We start from the raw sequence: 18140 nt of genomic DNA, 5'->3' as shown, positions 1-18140 counted from the left end.
GACACTCTAGCGTGGGATGGCAGGTATGTGCCAACATGCCCTACCAAAAAGGATCTTAAATAACCATTCATTTAAAACCTATAATTTGCAAATTTAAAACGAAGTGATCAGAAATGAGGAAGGGTTGCCCTTTTGGGCATAAGAGTCATAGCTGGCTGATGCTTAAGCCTGGGACTCAGCACACGACAGACATGGACAGAACCCAGCATTCTCTGCACCCAACTCCACTACCCTGCCCCAGGAACCTGCAGACAGTAGAACCTACAACAACCCCTCTGCTCCAGATCCACAAATGCACTCTGCCCCTCACTAAAATATATAACAAGACCCTGTCTCCAGCCCCAAAACCGATGGGCCTGGAGAAACGCTTCAGTGGCCAGGGGCCCTGGCAGCTCACACATGTATGTAACTCCAGTTCCAGGGGATCGGAAACTCTTTTGGCCTCCTCCAGCACAGCACACACATGATGCACAAGACATACATTCAGGCAAAAGAAAAACATACCGTAAGCTAAAAATAAAACTACTATCCTAAAGTTCTCTTGATCTTGGTGTTTTATCACAGCAGTAGAAAATTAACTAAGACAAAATAGATGAGATAGAGATATTATTAGTTGTAAAACTGAGGATTCTAGCCCCAATACAAGGTATACTTACTGCAGGACGTTTTTCAGAATGAAGAGGAAGCTAGGACCTACAGGAAAGTTCTCTTATTTCTGTAAAAGACTAGGGTTTTTCTATTTATGTTATATGGAGGGGTTCCTATAATACTGCACATGGCACCTGCAGAATTCTCATTTCAAATGCACAAGAAGTGTGTACACCAGGTAGGCCATACCTTGATCAGTAAATTCTTTGAATAATTTTCAAGATACTGAGCAGCTGTCAGACGGCTCTGCAGGTGAGAGCACTGGCTGTTCTTCTGCAGAACCCGGATTTGATCCCCAACTCCCACACAGATGCTCACAACTGCCTGTAATTCTAGTTCCAGGGAATATGACACCCTCTGGCCTCTGTGGGTACCAGACATTTATGGGGTGCTCCTACATACATGCATCCAAAACACACATAATAAAGAAAATTTAAAAAACGAAAAAATTCAAGATACCGAAAACTTAGTGTGTTCCCTGACAGTAATAGAATTAAATTAGAAAACAGTAACTAGAAAAGTCTTTGGTACAAAAAGCAAACAAACAAAGACTCCAGCCAGGCATGGTGGCACACGCCTTTAATCCCAGCACTTGGGAGGCAGAGGCAGGCAGATTTCTGAGTTCGAGGCCAGCCTGGTCTACAAAGTGAGTTCCAGGACAGCCAGGGCTATACAGAGAAACCCTGTCTTGAAAAATTTAAAAAAAAAAAAAAAATTTTTTTTTTTGTGTGTGTATGCTTTTCTTTTGCCTGAATGCATGTCTTGTGCATCATGTGTGTGCTGTGCTGGAGGAGGCCAAAAGAGTTTCCGATCCCCTGGAACTGGAGTTACATACATGTGTGAGCTGCCAGGGCCCCTGGCCACTGAAGCGTTTCTCCAGGCCCATCGGTTTTGGGGCTGGAGACAGGGTCTTGTTATATATTTTAGTGAGGGGCAGAGTGCATTTGTGGATCTGGAGCAGAGGGGTTGTTGTAGGTTCTACTGTCTGCAGGTTCCTGGGGCAGGGTAGTGGAGTCGGGTGCAGAGAATGCTGGGTTCTGTCCATGTCTATCGTGTGCTGAGTCCCAGGCTTAAGCATCAGCTCCAGAGGGCTAGAGTCTATGACAGAGCAAAAGGATTAGCTGGAGCAGCAGCCCAGACCTCATATGTCAAACTACAAGCAAGAGACAGGGAATAACTTGAAATAGCATGAGGCTTTTGAAATATCAAAGCTTACCCCTGTGACATACTTCCTCCAGCAAGGTCACACTTCTAGCCTTCCCCAAACAACAACAGCTGGAGATCAAGTATTCAAATGCCCAAGACTTGCCAAGGAAGTCTTTCAACTGACCACATACCTTTAAAGGACATTTTAGCTGGGTATGAAGTTTGTAAAGTTTCTTTCAGCTATTGAAGTTTCATCCACCATCTTCTGCTGTTGAAGTAATCTCTCGCTGCTTTCAGGGTCTTAATCTTTCACTGTCACTAATAGGAGTCTTAGGTCTGTCACTGGCTTGAGATAGTCTCTCATGTAATCCAGGCTGACCTTGAACTTGCTGTATAGCCAAAGATGACCTTGAACTGATCCTCCTGCTTTCACAGTGCAACTAGAGGCTTTGAGGACGTGTGTTGAGCAAGCTATTCCCAGACCAGAAATGGTTTTCTTTGTTCTTATCTTGATTTAGCTGGACATCTTGTAGCTAATAAAACCTGCCTATGATAACACTTCCATGGAAGAACAACCACATGCCATATAACCCATCCATTTACAGTGCACGAGTCAGTGACTTAGTACTGTCAGTTGTGCAACCACAAGTAAAACCAACTTTAGAGCAGTTTCATTATCCCTTCACTAGAAAAACCCATGCCACGCCCCCCCCATTAGTCCCTCACAGCAGTCCTAGTCAACTATCAGTTCACGTCTCTATAGTTTTACCTATTTGGGATATCTAATATAGTAGGAATCATAGATGGTCACTCTTAAAATCGCACAGTATTTTGTGCCTGTACACATACGTGTATGTTTATGTCCACGTGTGTGCCTGCATATGAGTGTGCACACGAGCTGTGTGTGAACAGACACATGCTGATCAGAGGATAACATCAGGCACTTTCATTCTTAAATTTCAGCAAGTATGCTAGCTCTTTTTCATGGCACTTCCTAGGCAGTTGGTCATGTCAAGATAAAGCTGAATAAATCCTTTCCAGCCACCAGCTATCAAAAACAAAAAAACACTGAAAAACCAAGTATGATGGGTGGCATATGCCTTTAATCCCAGCACTTGAGAGGCAGAGGCAGGCGGATTTCTGAGTTCAGGGCCAACCTGGTCTATAGAGTGAGCTCCAGGACAGCCAGAGCTACACAGAGAAACCCTGTCTCCAAAGAGTAAAGGGTCACATGGTCTGAATCAGTGGGAGCAACAAACACGGGTTTCCCATGACGCAGGTTGTCTTGAGCCATAGCACAATGCTCCTACTGTGGGGTAAGGGGCATTCTTGCTATAGACTAAGGAGGACTGAACAGAGGACGCTCAAATCTGTTTGCAGATGCCAGTGTGAGGTCTCAACTTGGTTACTCTAAGCAAAGGTGAGGAGGGGATTCCTGGACTGTGTAGGATGCTACTGTGTTTTAGTGACTGGGGCCTGAAACAGCTAACAGAATCTGAAGACGTTTTAATCTCTACTGTATTTAAACTTACTGTGCTGTTGGCTTTTTGTTGCTTTGAAATAAGACCTCATGCATTCTAGGCTGGCTTTGAACTCTCTGTACAGTAAATACTATTTTTCTATCTTGTTTTACTATCTGCTGATGCATAACAAATCTCTCTATGCCTAATATCGTAACACAACAAGCATGTTATTAAATCAGTGAACTCTATGATATGTAACTTGTTCGAGGAGGGTGCTCAGTTGGTAAAGTGCTTGCTGTTCAAGTGTAAGAACCCAAGCCTGGATTCCCCAGCATGCTCACATAATGCCAAGTTGTTGCCATGGCACTTGGTGAAGGCAGGGAGGGGCTGATCTGATCCTGGGGGGCTTGCTGGCCAGGCAGTCTACAAACGGGTATTCCAAGTTCACTAAGAGACCCTTTCCAAAAAATCAGGTGGAAGAGCTACGGAGGATGACACTCAACATTACCAGACTCTCATGTGACAAGAGGGAAGATCACATACAGCTAGCCTGGGTTGACCTCAGACTCGCTATGTAGTCAAAGCTAGCCTCAATCTCTCAATCTCTGCCTCCACCTCCCAAGTACTGGAATTACCCAGGCTCAAACTAGTGAGCCCTTTTCTTTAGACAAGGGCTCATTCCAGTTCAGGCTGTCCTGGAAATCACTGTGGAGAGCAGGCTGCTCTCAATTCTCCCGCCCCAGCCTCTAGCACCTGAGTTACAAGCACAAGTCACCTTGCTGGCTTTAGAGCATACTTCCAGCTATGAGACTCTGCGTTCAGCAACAACAAATCAGCATCTCCCCCCAGTCAGCATTTGTCACACTCCTCAACCAAGGTGACAACCCAAAGCAACTCTTGCTGAGACCCACGATGACCTAAGGAATCTTACGCCATGAGAGGAAAGGTGGCGCCTTTGCGTCTCCCTCCTCTAACGCCCTCACAGGGCTCCCTGGGCTAAGTGTCCACCAAGCTTAAGCTGTCTGAATCTGAGTGAGCTTAGGAAGCTGTCCCGCACTGGAACAGGTTCTACTGGACCTCAGGCTCTAAACTTTACACTTAGACGTGAGAACTGCAGGGGCTGGAGAGATGGCTCAGTGGTTTAAGAACACTTACTACTCTTGGAAGAGAACCGAGATCCAACTCCCTGCACCCACATGGTAGCTCACAACTGCCTGGAACTCCAGTTCCAGGGAATCTAATGCCCTCTTCCGGCTTCCACAGATACCATAGGCACACAGTGCACAGACACACCGGTAGGTGAAGCACACACATAAAAATAAATGTATAAAAAGAAGCCAAACTCGGGAGCACCGCACTTCCAGTCAGTCAGTTACTAATATCTCACTACTCATATTCTCCAAAACTTTCTTTAAAGTTAGACTTATTTTATTTTATGAGCAAAAGTGCTTTGCCTGCAAGTATGTGTGTGTGCCAAGTCTGTGCCATACCACAGAGTCAGAAGAGGGCACTGGAACCCCTGGAAGTGGAGTTTCGGAGAGTTTTGAGTTCTTAACTACTATAGCCTCTAACCCCCTTCACAACTCTTCAGTTATGGGCTGTCAGCCAAGTTATATACAACCAACAACATGATCTGAGCATACATGTGAAAGATTACTTAAGTAGGCAAACGAAGAACAGCCTGCCTAACACGTGCGGCTCATGCCTGGTTTCCTAGAAAGTTAGTACAGACTTCATGCCCTTCACCTAAATAGCTAACATTATTTTTAAACTTTAGCTCTCCCCCTTTACAATCAATACAGTCTGATAACATGGGTGGATTTCTGAGTTCGAGGCCAGCCTGGTCTACAGAGTGAGTTCCAGGACAGCCAGAGCTATACAGAGAAACCCTGTCTTGAAAAAAACCAATATATATATATATATTTTTTTTTCTTTAGTACTTGTTTCTGGCACCAGTAACAGACAGATAAAGGAGACTGCTTGATACCTGGCTGAACTGGAGTCCCTTTCCCCAGAGCTAAGGCTTCCCAATTCCAAGACACAGTCTCTCAAGTCCACATGTGGGGATGCTATGGCAGGAGGACTGTGGTTCCCAGTCAGCATGGGCTGCCTGCCAAGGGAAAAGCTGTCTCAAGCATGGGTCTCCATGCACCGATCTTCCCTCACACCCCTGACTTACTTGTACCACTCCTCTAACTCTGGTTTGGTGGTGGTGGGGGGTTCATTGTTTCTTTTTGCTGCAGTTACTTAGTGACTGAATGTGTACTCACAGCCCCTAGCATGCACACAGCCCACAACACAGCATGCACATAGACCACAGCATGCACATAGACCACAGCATGCACACAGCCTACAGCATATACACAGACCACAGCATGCACACAGACCATCCCACAGCATACACACAGCCCACAGCATACACACAGCCCACAGCATGCACACAGCCCATAACATGCACACAGCCCACAGCATGCACATAGCCCACAGCATACACACAGCCCACAGCATGCACACAGCCCATAACATGCACACAGCCCCTAGCATGCACACAGCCCATAGCATGCACACAGCCCACAGCATGCACATAGCCCATAGCATGCACATGATAGCACACATACAGAAAGGAAAAGACAGCCTGCAGGTGGTGTTCTCTCTCCCCCCAAAACCCAGTGCCTTCATTGACTAAGGCACGGTATCTCCCCCCTTCTGCTGTGAGGCCACTATCCATCTGGAGAAAGAGCTGGGCTGTGAGTAAAACCATTCTCACTGATTATTCTTTCGCCAGGTTCTATAAAGTGAGGTAACTAAAGGCCCTCTAATGGCTGAGTAAACTCTCCAAGGGATCAATCCAGTTTACACACTCTGGCTCTTTCACCCTCTGGTGGCTTGAATGAAAATTGTCTCTCTGGGGTTTGAATGTTTGAATGTTTGGTCCCCAGTTAATGAACTGTTTGGAAAGAATTAGGAAATAAGTTCTTGTAAGCAGGTATGTCTCTGGGCAGTGCCTATATGTCTCTGCCTGCTACCTGTGGATCAATATGCAACTCTCTCTTAATAGTAGGTACAGCACCATACCTGTCTGCTTCCCGCCATGATGATAATGGACTAATTCTCTAAAATTGTGAGCAAGTCCCCCCCCCCTCCCATTAAATGCATCCCTTACAAGAGCTGCCTTGGTTGTAGTCTTTTGGACAGGGTTTCTCTGTGTAGTCTTGAATGTCCTAGAACTCACTTTGTAGACCAGGCTGGCCTCGAACTCAGAAATCCACCTGCCTCTGCCTCCTGGGTGCTGGGATTAAAGGCGTGCGCCACGCCTGGTGGTTGTAGTCTCTTAAGAGCAACATAACAGTAACTAAGACACACAATGCTATGGTCCCAGTCTCCCCCACAGCATGTGCCATGCACGAGGAGACGTTGCCTTCTCTTTTCCAGCTCAGTGAAAGCACTCATCCCAACTCCATTACAAGATCTACCCGTGGAAACAAGTGGAAGGCAGCATGACGGACGGTCTGACTGTAACTCCAGCCCCAGAAGGCAGAAACAGGGCGATCTCAAAGCAAGCTGGCCACTGAGATTAGCCATTCTGGGGCGTTCTGGGTTTGACTGACAGTCTGCCTCAAGGACTAAGTCTGGAGAACACTGGAGGATAACCCCCAGTGTCGACACCGAGCCTCCTCTTTCGTACACTGTACCCATATCCACACATACTCAAAGTTATGCATGCCCACATGCACAGCACACATGGGAATGTGCGAAATGAAGGCAAGTGGGGTGGGGAGATGGCGCAGCAGGTAAACACTTGCCACACAGCAGGATGACCTGAGCCTGGTCCCAGAATCCACATAAAGTACAAGAAGAAAACTGACTCCACGAACTTGTCCTCTGGTTTCTACACACATGTGAGACTCACACACTCTACAATAAGTGCGTTTGTTTTATTTTGTTTTTGTTTGTTTGTTGTTGTTTTTGGTTTGGTTTGGGGTTTTCAAGGTAAGGTTTCTCTGTGTGGCCCCAGCCGTCCTGGAACTGGCTCTGTAGAACAGGCTGGCCTAGAACTCAGAGATCACCTGCCCAAGGTGGAATGTTCCAGAGAAGAGCAGCAAAGCCCCTGTGCCAAGATGGCACAGTAAAGCAGTCATATTCTTTTTAAAATGTGATTTCCAACCTGGCATGGCAGTGGGCACATATAATCTCGGCACTAGGGAGGCTGAGGCAGGAGGATAACAAACTTGAGGGCTACACAGTGAGAGAGACCACGTCTCAAATAACAAACATGTAGCTGGCTGTGTAGCCCCAGAGCACTTGCCGAGTGTGTGGGACCCCAGATTCAATGCGCAGCATTCTTCTGCGGAGAAGAACCAAGTCCAAAACAGGGCGTGTGCAGTTTTATAGACAAGGAAACTAAAATTCCAAGAAGCTAAGAAACTAGCTGAGCACACGACTTTGAATTCACAGAAAGTGAGTCCTAGCGCTCTCGAGAGCTGCAGTCTCTAGTCCTCTAGCTCTCTAGTCCTAGAGTCTCTGCTGTGCAGCATGCTCTCAGCTGACCTCTCAAGGCAGGCACGTCTCACTACTGAGATCCACTCCTGCCTGTGCTGCTGAAGACTACAGCAGGCCCTGAAATGTGCTAGACCACTAAGCTGGCATACTCCGCCCCCAAGTTTTCTTAAATTGTTTTTAGATTGATTTTATTCCGGGTGTTTCGCTAACATGTGTGTTTATATACCAGTGCCCTCAGATCTTAGGAGAAGACATTGAAACGGCAGTTATGCATGGTTCTGAGCACCACACGGGTGCTGGGAACTGAACCCAGGTCGGCCGCAGGGTCGACAACAGTGCTCTTAACTGTTGAGTCACCTCTCTAGCCCCAAAGTTTCTGGTTTTAATGAAATGTTACCAGAAAAAGAGTATTAAATATTAAAATAAAGTACTTTTTACAAGAAGCATAAGTCTGAGGTGGTGCCACACACCTTTAAACCCAGCACAAGAGAGGCAGAGGCAGGCAGATCTCTATGAGTTCAAGGCCAGCCTTGTCTACATGAGTTCCAGGACAGGCAGGCTTACATAGAGAAACCCTGTCTTGAAAAACAAAATACAAGTATTATCTTTTGCCAGGCATAGTGGCTCAGCCATGTAATCCAAGACTCAGAAAACTCAGGAAGGAAGAGCTATTTACCAAATCCCAGACTAAATCAGCTACACAGAGAGACTATCACAAGCCAATACATAGCTTAGCAGGTGACAGGTTCTAACAGCAAGCCCCAGGGCCTGAGTTCAATGCAAGGGACCACATGGTGGAAGGAGAGAGAAGACTCTACTTGAAACAGGCACACTTGCACATAGATACACTGAAACACATACAAATGTAAGAGAGAGAGAGAGAGAGAGAGAGAGAGAGAGAGAGAGAGAGAGAGACTGTCTTAAAAATCATAAGAAAGGGGGCTGGAGAGATGGCTCAGTGGTTATGAGCCATCTAGAGTGCTCTTCCAGAGGTCCTGAGTTCAATTTCCAGCAACCACATGGTGGCTCACAACCATCTGTAATGGGACCTGATGCCCTCTTCTGATGTGTTTGAAGACAGTAACAGTGTACTCCTATATATAAATTAAATAAATAAATATTTTTAAAAATCATAGGAAAGCTATGCAATTCAAAAGTCTAATTCTGTAGGAAAAAATAAAATGATGTGTCAATGGGTTGCTAAGATTACAGAGCAGAAGACCAAATGACCCCTTTACTCATTTACTGTATAATAGTTATTCTGACAGCTGCCCCATGCAATCCAAGTTAGAAACAATTTCTGCCATGGTTGGAAATGCCCCATCTCCACTGTCCCTTTGTAATTTGAATATTATTCTGGAATGACATCATGTGTTTAGAGATGGGACATCCGAGATTAAAAACCGAACAAAGACTGGACTCTCTTTAGCTCCGTCAGCACGCGCTAAGCAGCACGCACGGCTTCAGTCCTCAGAATCGCACAGACTGAGCAGAGAGCCGGAGGATTCGTGTGCTTTACCAAACGGAAGGTTTCTTTAAACTTTGCTTTCCTGTGGGTTTTGAGACAAGGCTCCATACTGTACCACAGCCCAATCTCAAAACTGTAGGCAATCCTCCTGCCTTCAGCTTCTCAATTGTTGAGAGCCACCACATCCAGCTTTTCAAAATAAAATTATATGTATCTTTCAGAGTGGCCACAATGAGAGGACAGAAAATGCCAAGTGTTGTCAAGAATCTGGGTCCTCAGATCCCACCCCGTCCAGCTGTAGCCATGCCCATTAGGGCATCATGTAAGAATGCATTCATGAAAACCCACAGTCTACAACCCAGAAGATCTACAACCCCGTCTCAAACAGACTCTGGACGGTGTGTGTCAGAAGACACATTCATAATGGTACTCACTGGGAAAATACAAAATATTCAACCACAGCAAGTAAAAGGAAAGTGGATTATGTTCCCACAAACAAAAAGATCGTGCAGTCTGCAACGTGCTGTAAGCATGTTCACAGCTAAAACAACAGACAGGGGCTAGGGAGCGGCTCGGTTGGTCACACACTCACTGTGCCAGCATGGGGACCTGCATTCAGTCCTCAGCATCCACACAGAGTCAGCCATGCTAGAGCAGGCTGCTAATCTGCTCTAGGGAGGCAGAGACAGGAGGATTGCAGGAGTTCACTGGCCAGCTAGCCCCTCACCTTAATCAGTGAGTTTCAGGTCCCAGGGAGAAAACTGATGGACAGCTACTGAGAAATGCTACGTAAGAACATGCACACACATACACAAAAACACACACACACAATGCTTAAGCCAAATAGCAGATGCAGTGGTGCAAACCTGTAACACATACACACATAATAAATAAAACGCTTATAAATACATCTATGTATGCATGAATGAATGAATGAATGAATGACAACAATGGCTGGGGACAACTGGTAGTGTTTACCTTCCATGCTTGAGGCACTCACTGGGTTCAATCTCCTGGACCCCAGGGCGGGTAGTGCGCAAGCTAAAAGCAGTGCACACCTCTAAACCTTAGACTGGAGAGTTTGAAGCCACAGAGGGCTACAGAGACTCTGTCTCAAGAAATGAAAAATAGAGATGTGGAGAGCTCAAGGGCAGGGCACTGGCCCCAGGTGCGCAAAGCCCTGAGTTCTAGACTCTGTACTACAAAACCAAAATACCAATTCAAACAAAATTTTTTAAAGCATATACACTATGCAGTCCCATTCTATAAAACAAGACGTTGGTTCCATTTTGATGGAGAGGTAATTGTGAAAGAAAGGGGGGGGGGGAGCCTCTGAGCACTGGGAATATCACTTCTCCAGCAGGGGCTTCAAGTGGGTGCCGTGTACAGACTGACACGCAGAGCAGACAGTGGAGCATCATAATCACCAATGGGGGTTGGTGGGCAGCTCCAGGATGCAGCCTGCACTGAAATCTCCCTCCAGCACTCGCCTGCTGTGACTGTGGGCAAGTTATTAACCCTTCTACTGAAACACTTCCTCTGAGAAGGAAGCTTAAGGCCTGCCGTAATAACTTCAGTTATCACAAGACTGCAAGACCCTTACTCGTTCAGACAGCCATCAATAAATGCCTGCTTAGTAAGTAAATGTAGAGTGGCTTATTGTTTATTCCAAAGCCACATTAGAAAAAGTGAGAAGACACAGAAACAGATTTTGAGCGTTCAGTGGCAAACAGACAGAATTCTCACCAGAGAGGTGATGGTGTTAAGTCTCTAGTCTAGCACAAAGGAACCTGACTACAAGAGTAGTCTTCCATTTCCACCTAGAGGCCACTGGGAGCCGAGGCCTGTGTGGCCCAGTCGATCGATCTTCAAGACCTTTCAGAGCTTTGATACTCTGGAGTACTAGGAGCCCCCACCCCACCCCCCACCCACCCCCCACCCCGATCAGGAACAGCAACAGCTCAACTCAGTCAGACTTCCTTGTCCTCCAAAAGGGAATCTGAAACTTCCTATGACTTCCTATGCACTTCCATTTTAAAATCTCGGCTGACATTTTCTAGTCACTCTGAGTAAATACCTAAGATTTCCTGTGAGTTTTTGCCACCCATGCTTTGACCCTGACCCTAACTCCTCCAGCCATATCTTACAACTACTCTTTACTACTGCAACTATTATCACTATTATTATTATTATTATTATTATTATTATTATTATTATTATTACTTGGTCTTTTTGAGACAGGGTTTCTCTGTGTAGTCCTGGCTGTCCTCAGACTCAGATCCACCAGCCCGCTTCTGAGCTCTGGCACCAAAGGCGTACACCACCACCGCCCGGCTACACCTACTTTTTATTAAGCACTCCTTCAATGCCAGACCCTATAACGAACACCGACCGCATCCCTACTCCTCAGAAACATTCTTGCCAGCTCCCATTACTCTTCTCATCACTTACAGCCAACAACAGCATAGTTGGGGACATCCTCCCTGATCAAGAACAGCGGGGCCAGACAGATCTGCTTTGTCGGAGTGGCTCCAAAGCCCCACATCCTTTCCATTTACGGAGTGCCCTGGCCGATTGCACATCCTACCGTATACCCTCTTACTTGTCTAATCCCAGGTCACTAGCTGAAGTGGTCTAAAGCAGGAAACCCCAGGCATGGTGGGGTTACACCAGCATGACCAGTACTCCAAAGGCTGAGCCAGGTGGGTTCTCAAGAAGAGAGAACAACAGGAAAAAACAAATTCAGTGAAAAGTCTATTTTAGCATTTGTTTATGAAACAGGGTCTCAATAAATGGCTCACATAGGCCTCAAATTCAAGGCCTTCCTGCCTCAGTCTCCCAAATGCTGGGATTACAGGTGTACACCACTACTCCCAACTAATTCCCACAATTTTCTAAATAAATAACTATTTCATGTTGGTAAGTAGAACTCTTTTCACGGGTCCACTTCAATGAGCATTCAATGGGGCGTTAAAGCAATTCACATTGGACAATGGTCATCTAAAAATTCCAGCAGCCTCCCCAGCATCTTGGCCAGTACCTAGCTAGGGAATGCAATCAAAAGAAATAGCTGAAATTAATAAACTCACTGGAACGCAATTTGTTGTCACTGGCCTGTCCTCTCTGCTGTAGGCTACTGTCCCTGGAGTCACACTGCGCTGTCAGACACCTGCCACACCACAGTTAACAGCAGGAACTCTACAGACCTCCCTATCAGGTTCCACAAGCCACCTCCCTAGCTGTGGTGGAGAGTACAATGCATATCAAAGTCTCACAGGACCAAGGAGTGAGTCTGAGGTAAACAAAGGCCCTGGGAATTTGGGCCAACCAGATCCAGGTCCTACTCCTCTGCAGGGGGCTGAAGTTGCTGCCAAAACACAACTCTTCCTCCTCCCAGCCCCTAGGAAATCAGAAATGGCCCTCCACATCAGACACACTGTCCCTACTTTACTTAAAGCAAACAGGCTTTCTGCTCCCAGGAATCACCGAATGTGTCAGGGAAGACAGTTTGTTGCCAGCTCAGGTTACATGACACCCTGTCTTAAAAAACAAAAACAAAAAACAAAAACAAAGGCTCCAGGGTGTCTCATTACCATTGTATGCTCACTGGAGGTACAGGGCACACAGGGGAAGCTCCAGAGTAAGGAAGCTGGTTCTGTCTGTGCCTTTATCTTCTGGAAAAGTCACTTAGCTTTGCTAAGCTTGCTTCCTCCGTCAAGAGCGGGGTAGACGCCAGTCATACGCCTTTAACCCCAGCACTTAGGGGGCAGAGGCTGGAGAATCTCCGGGACTTTGAGACCAGCCTGGTCTAGATACAAGTTTCAGGACACCAAGACTACACATACTGAGACCTTGTCTCAAAAGGAAGGAAGGGGGGAAGGAGGGAGGGATGGAAAGAAAAAAAAAAGAGGAGGAGAGTGGGAGTAGAGGGAGGCATCGGACTACAGCAAGGGTCCTTCACTTATTCCAGGACGCTCTGAGAGACATTCAGATGTGTGCCCTCGTCACCCCCACACAAACTGCTATAGAAAAATTGCCTAAAGCCAGGCATGGTGTCCACTGCCAACCACTCCAGCACTCAGGAGGCTAAGGCAGGAAGCACAGTAACTCCAGCTACAAAGTAAGGGAGGCACTGCCTCAAGAGAGAGACAGAAGGACCGACCGACAGACAGACAGACAGACAGACAGACAGACAGACAGCAAGAGACAAAGAAAAGGTCAGCAGAAAGGCTCAACAGGGCAAAGTGTTTGCCTCACAAGTCTGATGACCTGGGTTTGATCCCCAGAACACATTGTGAAAGTGGAACTAGACAATGACTCCCCAGAGTTGCCCTGCAACCTCCACTAGCACACTGTGGCACTTCTGCACCTCTCTGAACGCACACAAAACAACACACACATACCCAATAAGAACAATTAGCCACACAAGTTGTAACCCCCAAAATGCCCGGTGTCCTACTGGGCGCTCTGTGAGGCTCTTAAATAAATCTTTCAATATAAAAACACATGGAGTCTTCTAATTTATCACTGTCTCACCACATGGTCCAAGTTGGCTGGGAACTCTACTGTAGGCTGGCCTTAAAACCCCACTCCTCCTACCTCAGCCTCCAAATGCTAGGACCTCGGGGGTGTGTGCACCACAGCAGCCTAGATAGTCTTTGACGTATCTACTACTACTATCTAGTTTGAAAGAGATAAACGTTGAAGAGGAAGTGCCCAGACTCCAGGAGCCGGCCCTTCAGTCATGCACATAACAGTTAATCAAACAAGGTATCTGAATCTAGCTAATAAATGTCTAAGATCACATAAGCCAATGTCAGCCAGGCAACGGGGGACACCACGTCAGGGACAGAGGCTCACACAAGCCCTGGTGTTCCATGTTGACTGGCAACACTCACACACACCTCTTGAAAACCACTAGTCACTGTGCTGCCAAACTCTGGATCACTAGAGCCTCTGAGACAACCTAAATTAACAACCATCACCAAGCTAGAATAAGCAGCGAAAACCAACTGCAAAGCTAGCTCCCAATTTTCGCAGCCACCCATTCTAACAAGCTGCATCATCACGCAGAGACCAGGAGTCCTTCAGATATAGCTGAAAAGTGTCTTGCCAGCTAACCCGTCATGCCCCAAATACAGAGCGACAGGACAGCTTAACAGGAGGCCACAAAGCACAAGTGGACACTGGCTGTCAAACAAACCTCCATGGCATCTTAAAGGGAAGGCTGCTGAAACTTTATCCCCCACCTCCGCTGACCTTTCTCCAATCCGTCTGTGTACGGAGAAGAAAGCGGACCCAGAAAGGAGGGAGGTCCGAAAGGACGACCAGCCTCGGGTGAAGGGTTTATATCTTTTCAAGAGTGATGCAACAGGGTCAGACAGAAGAGGAGGAGCTCGCCTCACAGAAGGAGAAAGCCGGCGTCGGCGCTGCAATCGAAGGGGACCTGGGTAATCCAGCACGGAGCGGCAAAGCCAGAAATGAACCGGCGCTGGGCGGCTCGGCAGGCGGGAAGAGGCCTCCAGGGCTGGCCTGCCAGGTTCCGTGCGGGTCTGGAAGGTACGGCCAGGAAAGGGCTGGGTGACCCGCGCCGAGGAAGGAGGCGGCGACGGGGGTGGGGAGGAAGGTGGCCCGGGCGAGGGAGTAATGCAGCGCCGACAACGGCCCGCAAGAGTTGAATCGCGCCTGCAGGGAGCCGCTCGCCCAGAGCGGCCGGAGGGAGGTCGGAGGGCTCGGAAAAGGACCGAGTACGCGGGGTGGCGCTCTCACCGGGACAGATGCTTCAAGATCTGCTTCTTAATGATCCCGGCCATGCTGCAGCCCGGGCCCGCGTGGAATGCAGGCAGACGGGCAGCCGTGGCCTCCTCAGTTGTGGAAAAGAGGCGTCCTCTCACCTCGCCGCGGCGCGGGCACCGGCTGCCGTAGCCACAGTGGCCGCCATGGCTCTCTGTCGCCCCTAACTCAGCGCCAGGAGTTCCGCCGCGTTCCCACCCGCCCGTGCGGCGCCGCAGGATCCCGCGGAGCAGAACCCAGACCGCACGCCACCCTCCGGGATCCCCGTGGCGAGAGCGCACGGCGAGGGGCGGGGACGCGCGCGGCGGCACAGGCGCAAGGGATGAGGGGCGGGGCGGCGGGAGCTCAGAGGCATAGGGGGCGGGGCAACTGCGCGGGGCGGGGCTTACACGCTCAGAGGCGGGGCTCACTCTTCCAGAAGGTAGATGGTGGCATTCGCCTTTACTCCGAACTCTCCAGAGCCAGAGGCAAGCAAATATAGGACCTTGAGACCAACCCTGTCTACATGGGGACTACCAAGACAGGGTTACATTAAGAGACCTTGTCTCTTCTGAGTTCGAGGCCAGCCTGGTCTACAAAGTGAGTTCCATGACAGCCAGGGCTATACAGAGAAACGCTGTCTCGAAAAACCACAAAAAAAAAAAAAGACCCAAGAAATCTAACCTTTAATGCTTCCAGTTTCAAGAAAAATATCTGCAGTTATTAAGCTGCTAAATACATAAGGCCTCCGTGATAAAGTGCTCGCCAAGCCTTGGGCCACTCCATTAAACACAGATGGAGGCTCCTTCCACTCTTCACTGTATCCAGGAGATACTCAGATACCATCTGACCAAAGCTACAAAACTGGGGCAAGGGCTGAATCCTGTTTCCATGCATGACAATGGCTCAGTGCAGGATCTCATTTCCCAATGCACCATTCTGACAAACTGCTGAGGTCAAAACGCCGAACAACCACAGCAAACCTAACCAACATACTTTGCTTAAAGCCCCCTTTAGGAAATTTAAATGTCTATTGATCATTAGTACATGACTCAATATACTTAACTGCCTTTTGAAAAGGGAGCAATGGAAATGAGAGCCAATGTCTTTAATTCTCGCTATTTCGTGTGGTTTTGCTTTCTTGGTAAGTTTGGCGGGAGTAGGAATTAATTACATCAAGCAAATGAGGTAAGTACTCCACTCAGACGCACCGCCCCCCAAAGACGGAGTGTTTTTATTTATCTGTGCATTCCTATGTGAGTGTGAATGTCATGTGCCCACAGAGACCAGAAGCTGTCAGATTCTTTGGCACTGGAGTTACAAGTAGTTGTGAGCCACTTGGTGTGGGTGCTGAGCACTGCACCTAAGCCCTCTAGAGCAGCACTTAGCAGGGAGCCATCTCTCCAGTCCCCAGGTCTTTTAAGTTTACTCTTGGAGCCCAGCGTGGTGGCGCAAGCCTTTAATCCCAGCACTCTGGAGGCAAAGGCAGGCGGATTTCTGAGTTTGAGGCCAGCCTGGTCTACAAAGTGAGTTCCAGGACAGCCAGGGCTACAAAGAGAACCCCTGTCTCGAAAAACCACCAAAAAAAAGTTTACTCTTGGTTGAGATTGAGACAAGGTATCCAGATATAGCCCTAGATGGCCCAGGGATTGCTATGTAGATAGACCAGGATGTGGCCAAAGTGGCAGCCATCCTCCTGTCTCTGCCTCCTGAGCGCCAAAAAATGTGGCTGTTCACACCACACCTGGCTATACTGTTTTAGTCACTGCAACTAACATTCATTGAGCTTTCACAAGCTGTCGTAAGTTCCTTCTGAAACTTTATTCATAACTAGCAATGTTTCCAGATTGAGATTTAATTTTAATTTTAAACACTGAGACAAAAAACATGGCACAAGCCTTTAGTCCCCACAATCAGGAGGTGGAAAAACAGGTGGATCTACTTGAATCTGAAGCCAGCCTGGTCTACAGACTGAGTTTCAGGACAGCCAGGGCTACACAGAGAAACCCTGTCTCAAAATTAATCAATCAATCAATCAAAAAGAGAGGATTGAGAAGGAGGGGGGGTGGAAATTGTCGGACAATAGTTTTTCTTGTTGAGACAGGGTTTTCCTGTGCAGCCCTGGCTATCCTGGAAATAATTTCTAGACCAGACTGGCCTAAAACTCACAGAGATAGGCCTGCCTCTGTGCCCCTAATCCTGAGTGCTGGGATTAAAAATGTGCGCTGCCACACCCAGCTGATACTATGCTCTTAAAATCCCAGTCCTCATGAGCTGAGGTAGTTCAAGGCCAACCTGGGCTATATAATACAATGCCATCTCAGGATAGCAGCCAGGCATGAGGGAAGCACCTAGGAGGAAGAAGCAAGACTATTAGGAATTCAAGGTTGTCCTCAGCTCTATAGTCATTTCTAAGACAACCCAGGTTCCAGGTGACCAGTATCTTTATTTTTCTGCATACACACCAGAAGAGGGCATCAGATTCCATTAGAGATGGTTATGTTCCACCATGTGGTTGCTGGGGATTGAAGTCAGGACCTGTGGAAGATTAGACAGTGCTCTTTACCTCTGAGCTATCTCTCCAGCCTGGAGACCATATCTTGAAAAAATGGAAGGGAAATTGGAGAGATGGCTAGGTAAATAAGAGCACTGGCTGCTCTTCCTGAGTTCAATTCCCACCTCTGACACCCTCACACATATACATGCAGGCAAAATGCCAATGAACATAAAATGAAAATAAGTTACATAAAAAAACTAAAAAATTGTTTGTTTTGTTTTTTTCCAGACAGGGTTTCTGTTTGTCTGAGAATTTGCTCTTTAGAGAAGGCTGGCCTCGAACTCAGCAATCTACCTACCTCTGCCTCTGAGTGCTAGGACTAAAGGCATGCACTACATAACACTCAGCTGAGTAATGAGCTTGCCCATTTTGCCAATTGGATTTTTGGACCGAGTTGAGGCAGAAATGCCAAATCAAGTGGCCTAGAGACCAAAAAACCTAAAGTAGTAAATCAGCAAAATGATTCTCTCTGTGTTGTGGTTTAGTTAGGCCTATTACCTTCCACACGCTGCTTCTAGATTCTGTACAGCTGGCAATATTAAGAACCACAGTGGCTGGGCAGTGGTGGAGCACGCCTTTAATCCCA

The 18140-nt window shown here is 47.5% G+C and overlaps 1 protein-coding gene across 1 annotated transcript in view; it reads right to left on the bottom strand.

Annotated features, from left to right (window-relative positions):
• Window positions 1-15282, bottom strand: part of Uhrf1bp1 (UHRF1 (ICBP90) binding protein 1) — a 43534-nt gene extending 28252 nt beyond the window's left edge. Inside the window, exon 1 of the mRNA NM_001080769.1 lies at window positions 14995-15282. Within this exon, the coding sequence (NP_001074238.1) occupies window positions 14995-15038 (44 nt within the window). The 5' untranslated portion in view covers window positions 15039-15282. The remainder of the gene's footprint in view (window positions 1-14994) is intronic.
• Between the last annotated feature and the right edge of the window lie 2858 nt (window positions 15283-18140).

The sequence above is a fragment of the Mus musculus genome, chromosome 17 (genome assembly GCF_000001635.26).
Source record: "Mus musculus strain C57BL/6J chromosome 17, GRCm38.p6 C57BL/6J".
Taxonomy (NCBI): Eukaryota; Metazoa; Chordata; class Mammalia; order Rodentia; family Muridae; genus Mus; species Mus musculus.
Note: the sequence above shows the minus strand (reverse complement) of the source record. Positions and strands in the feature narration are given on the sequence as shown.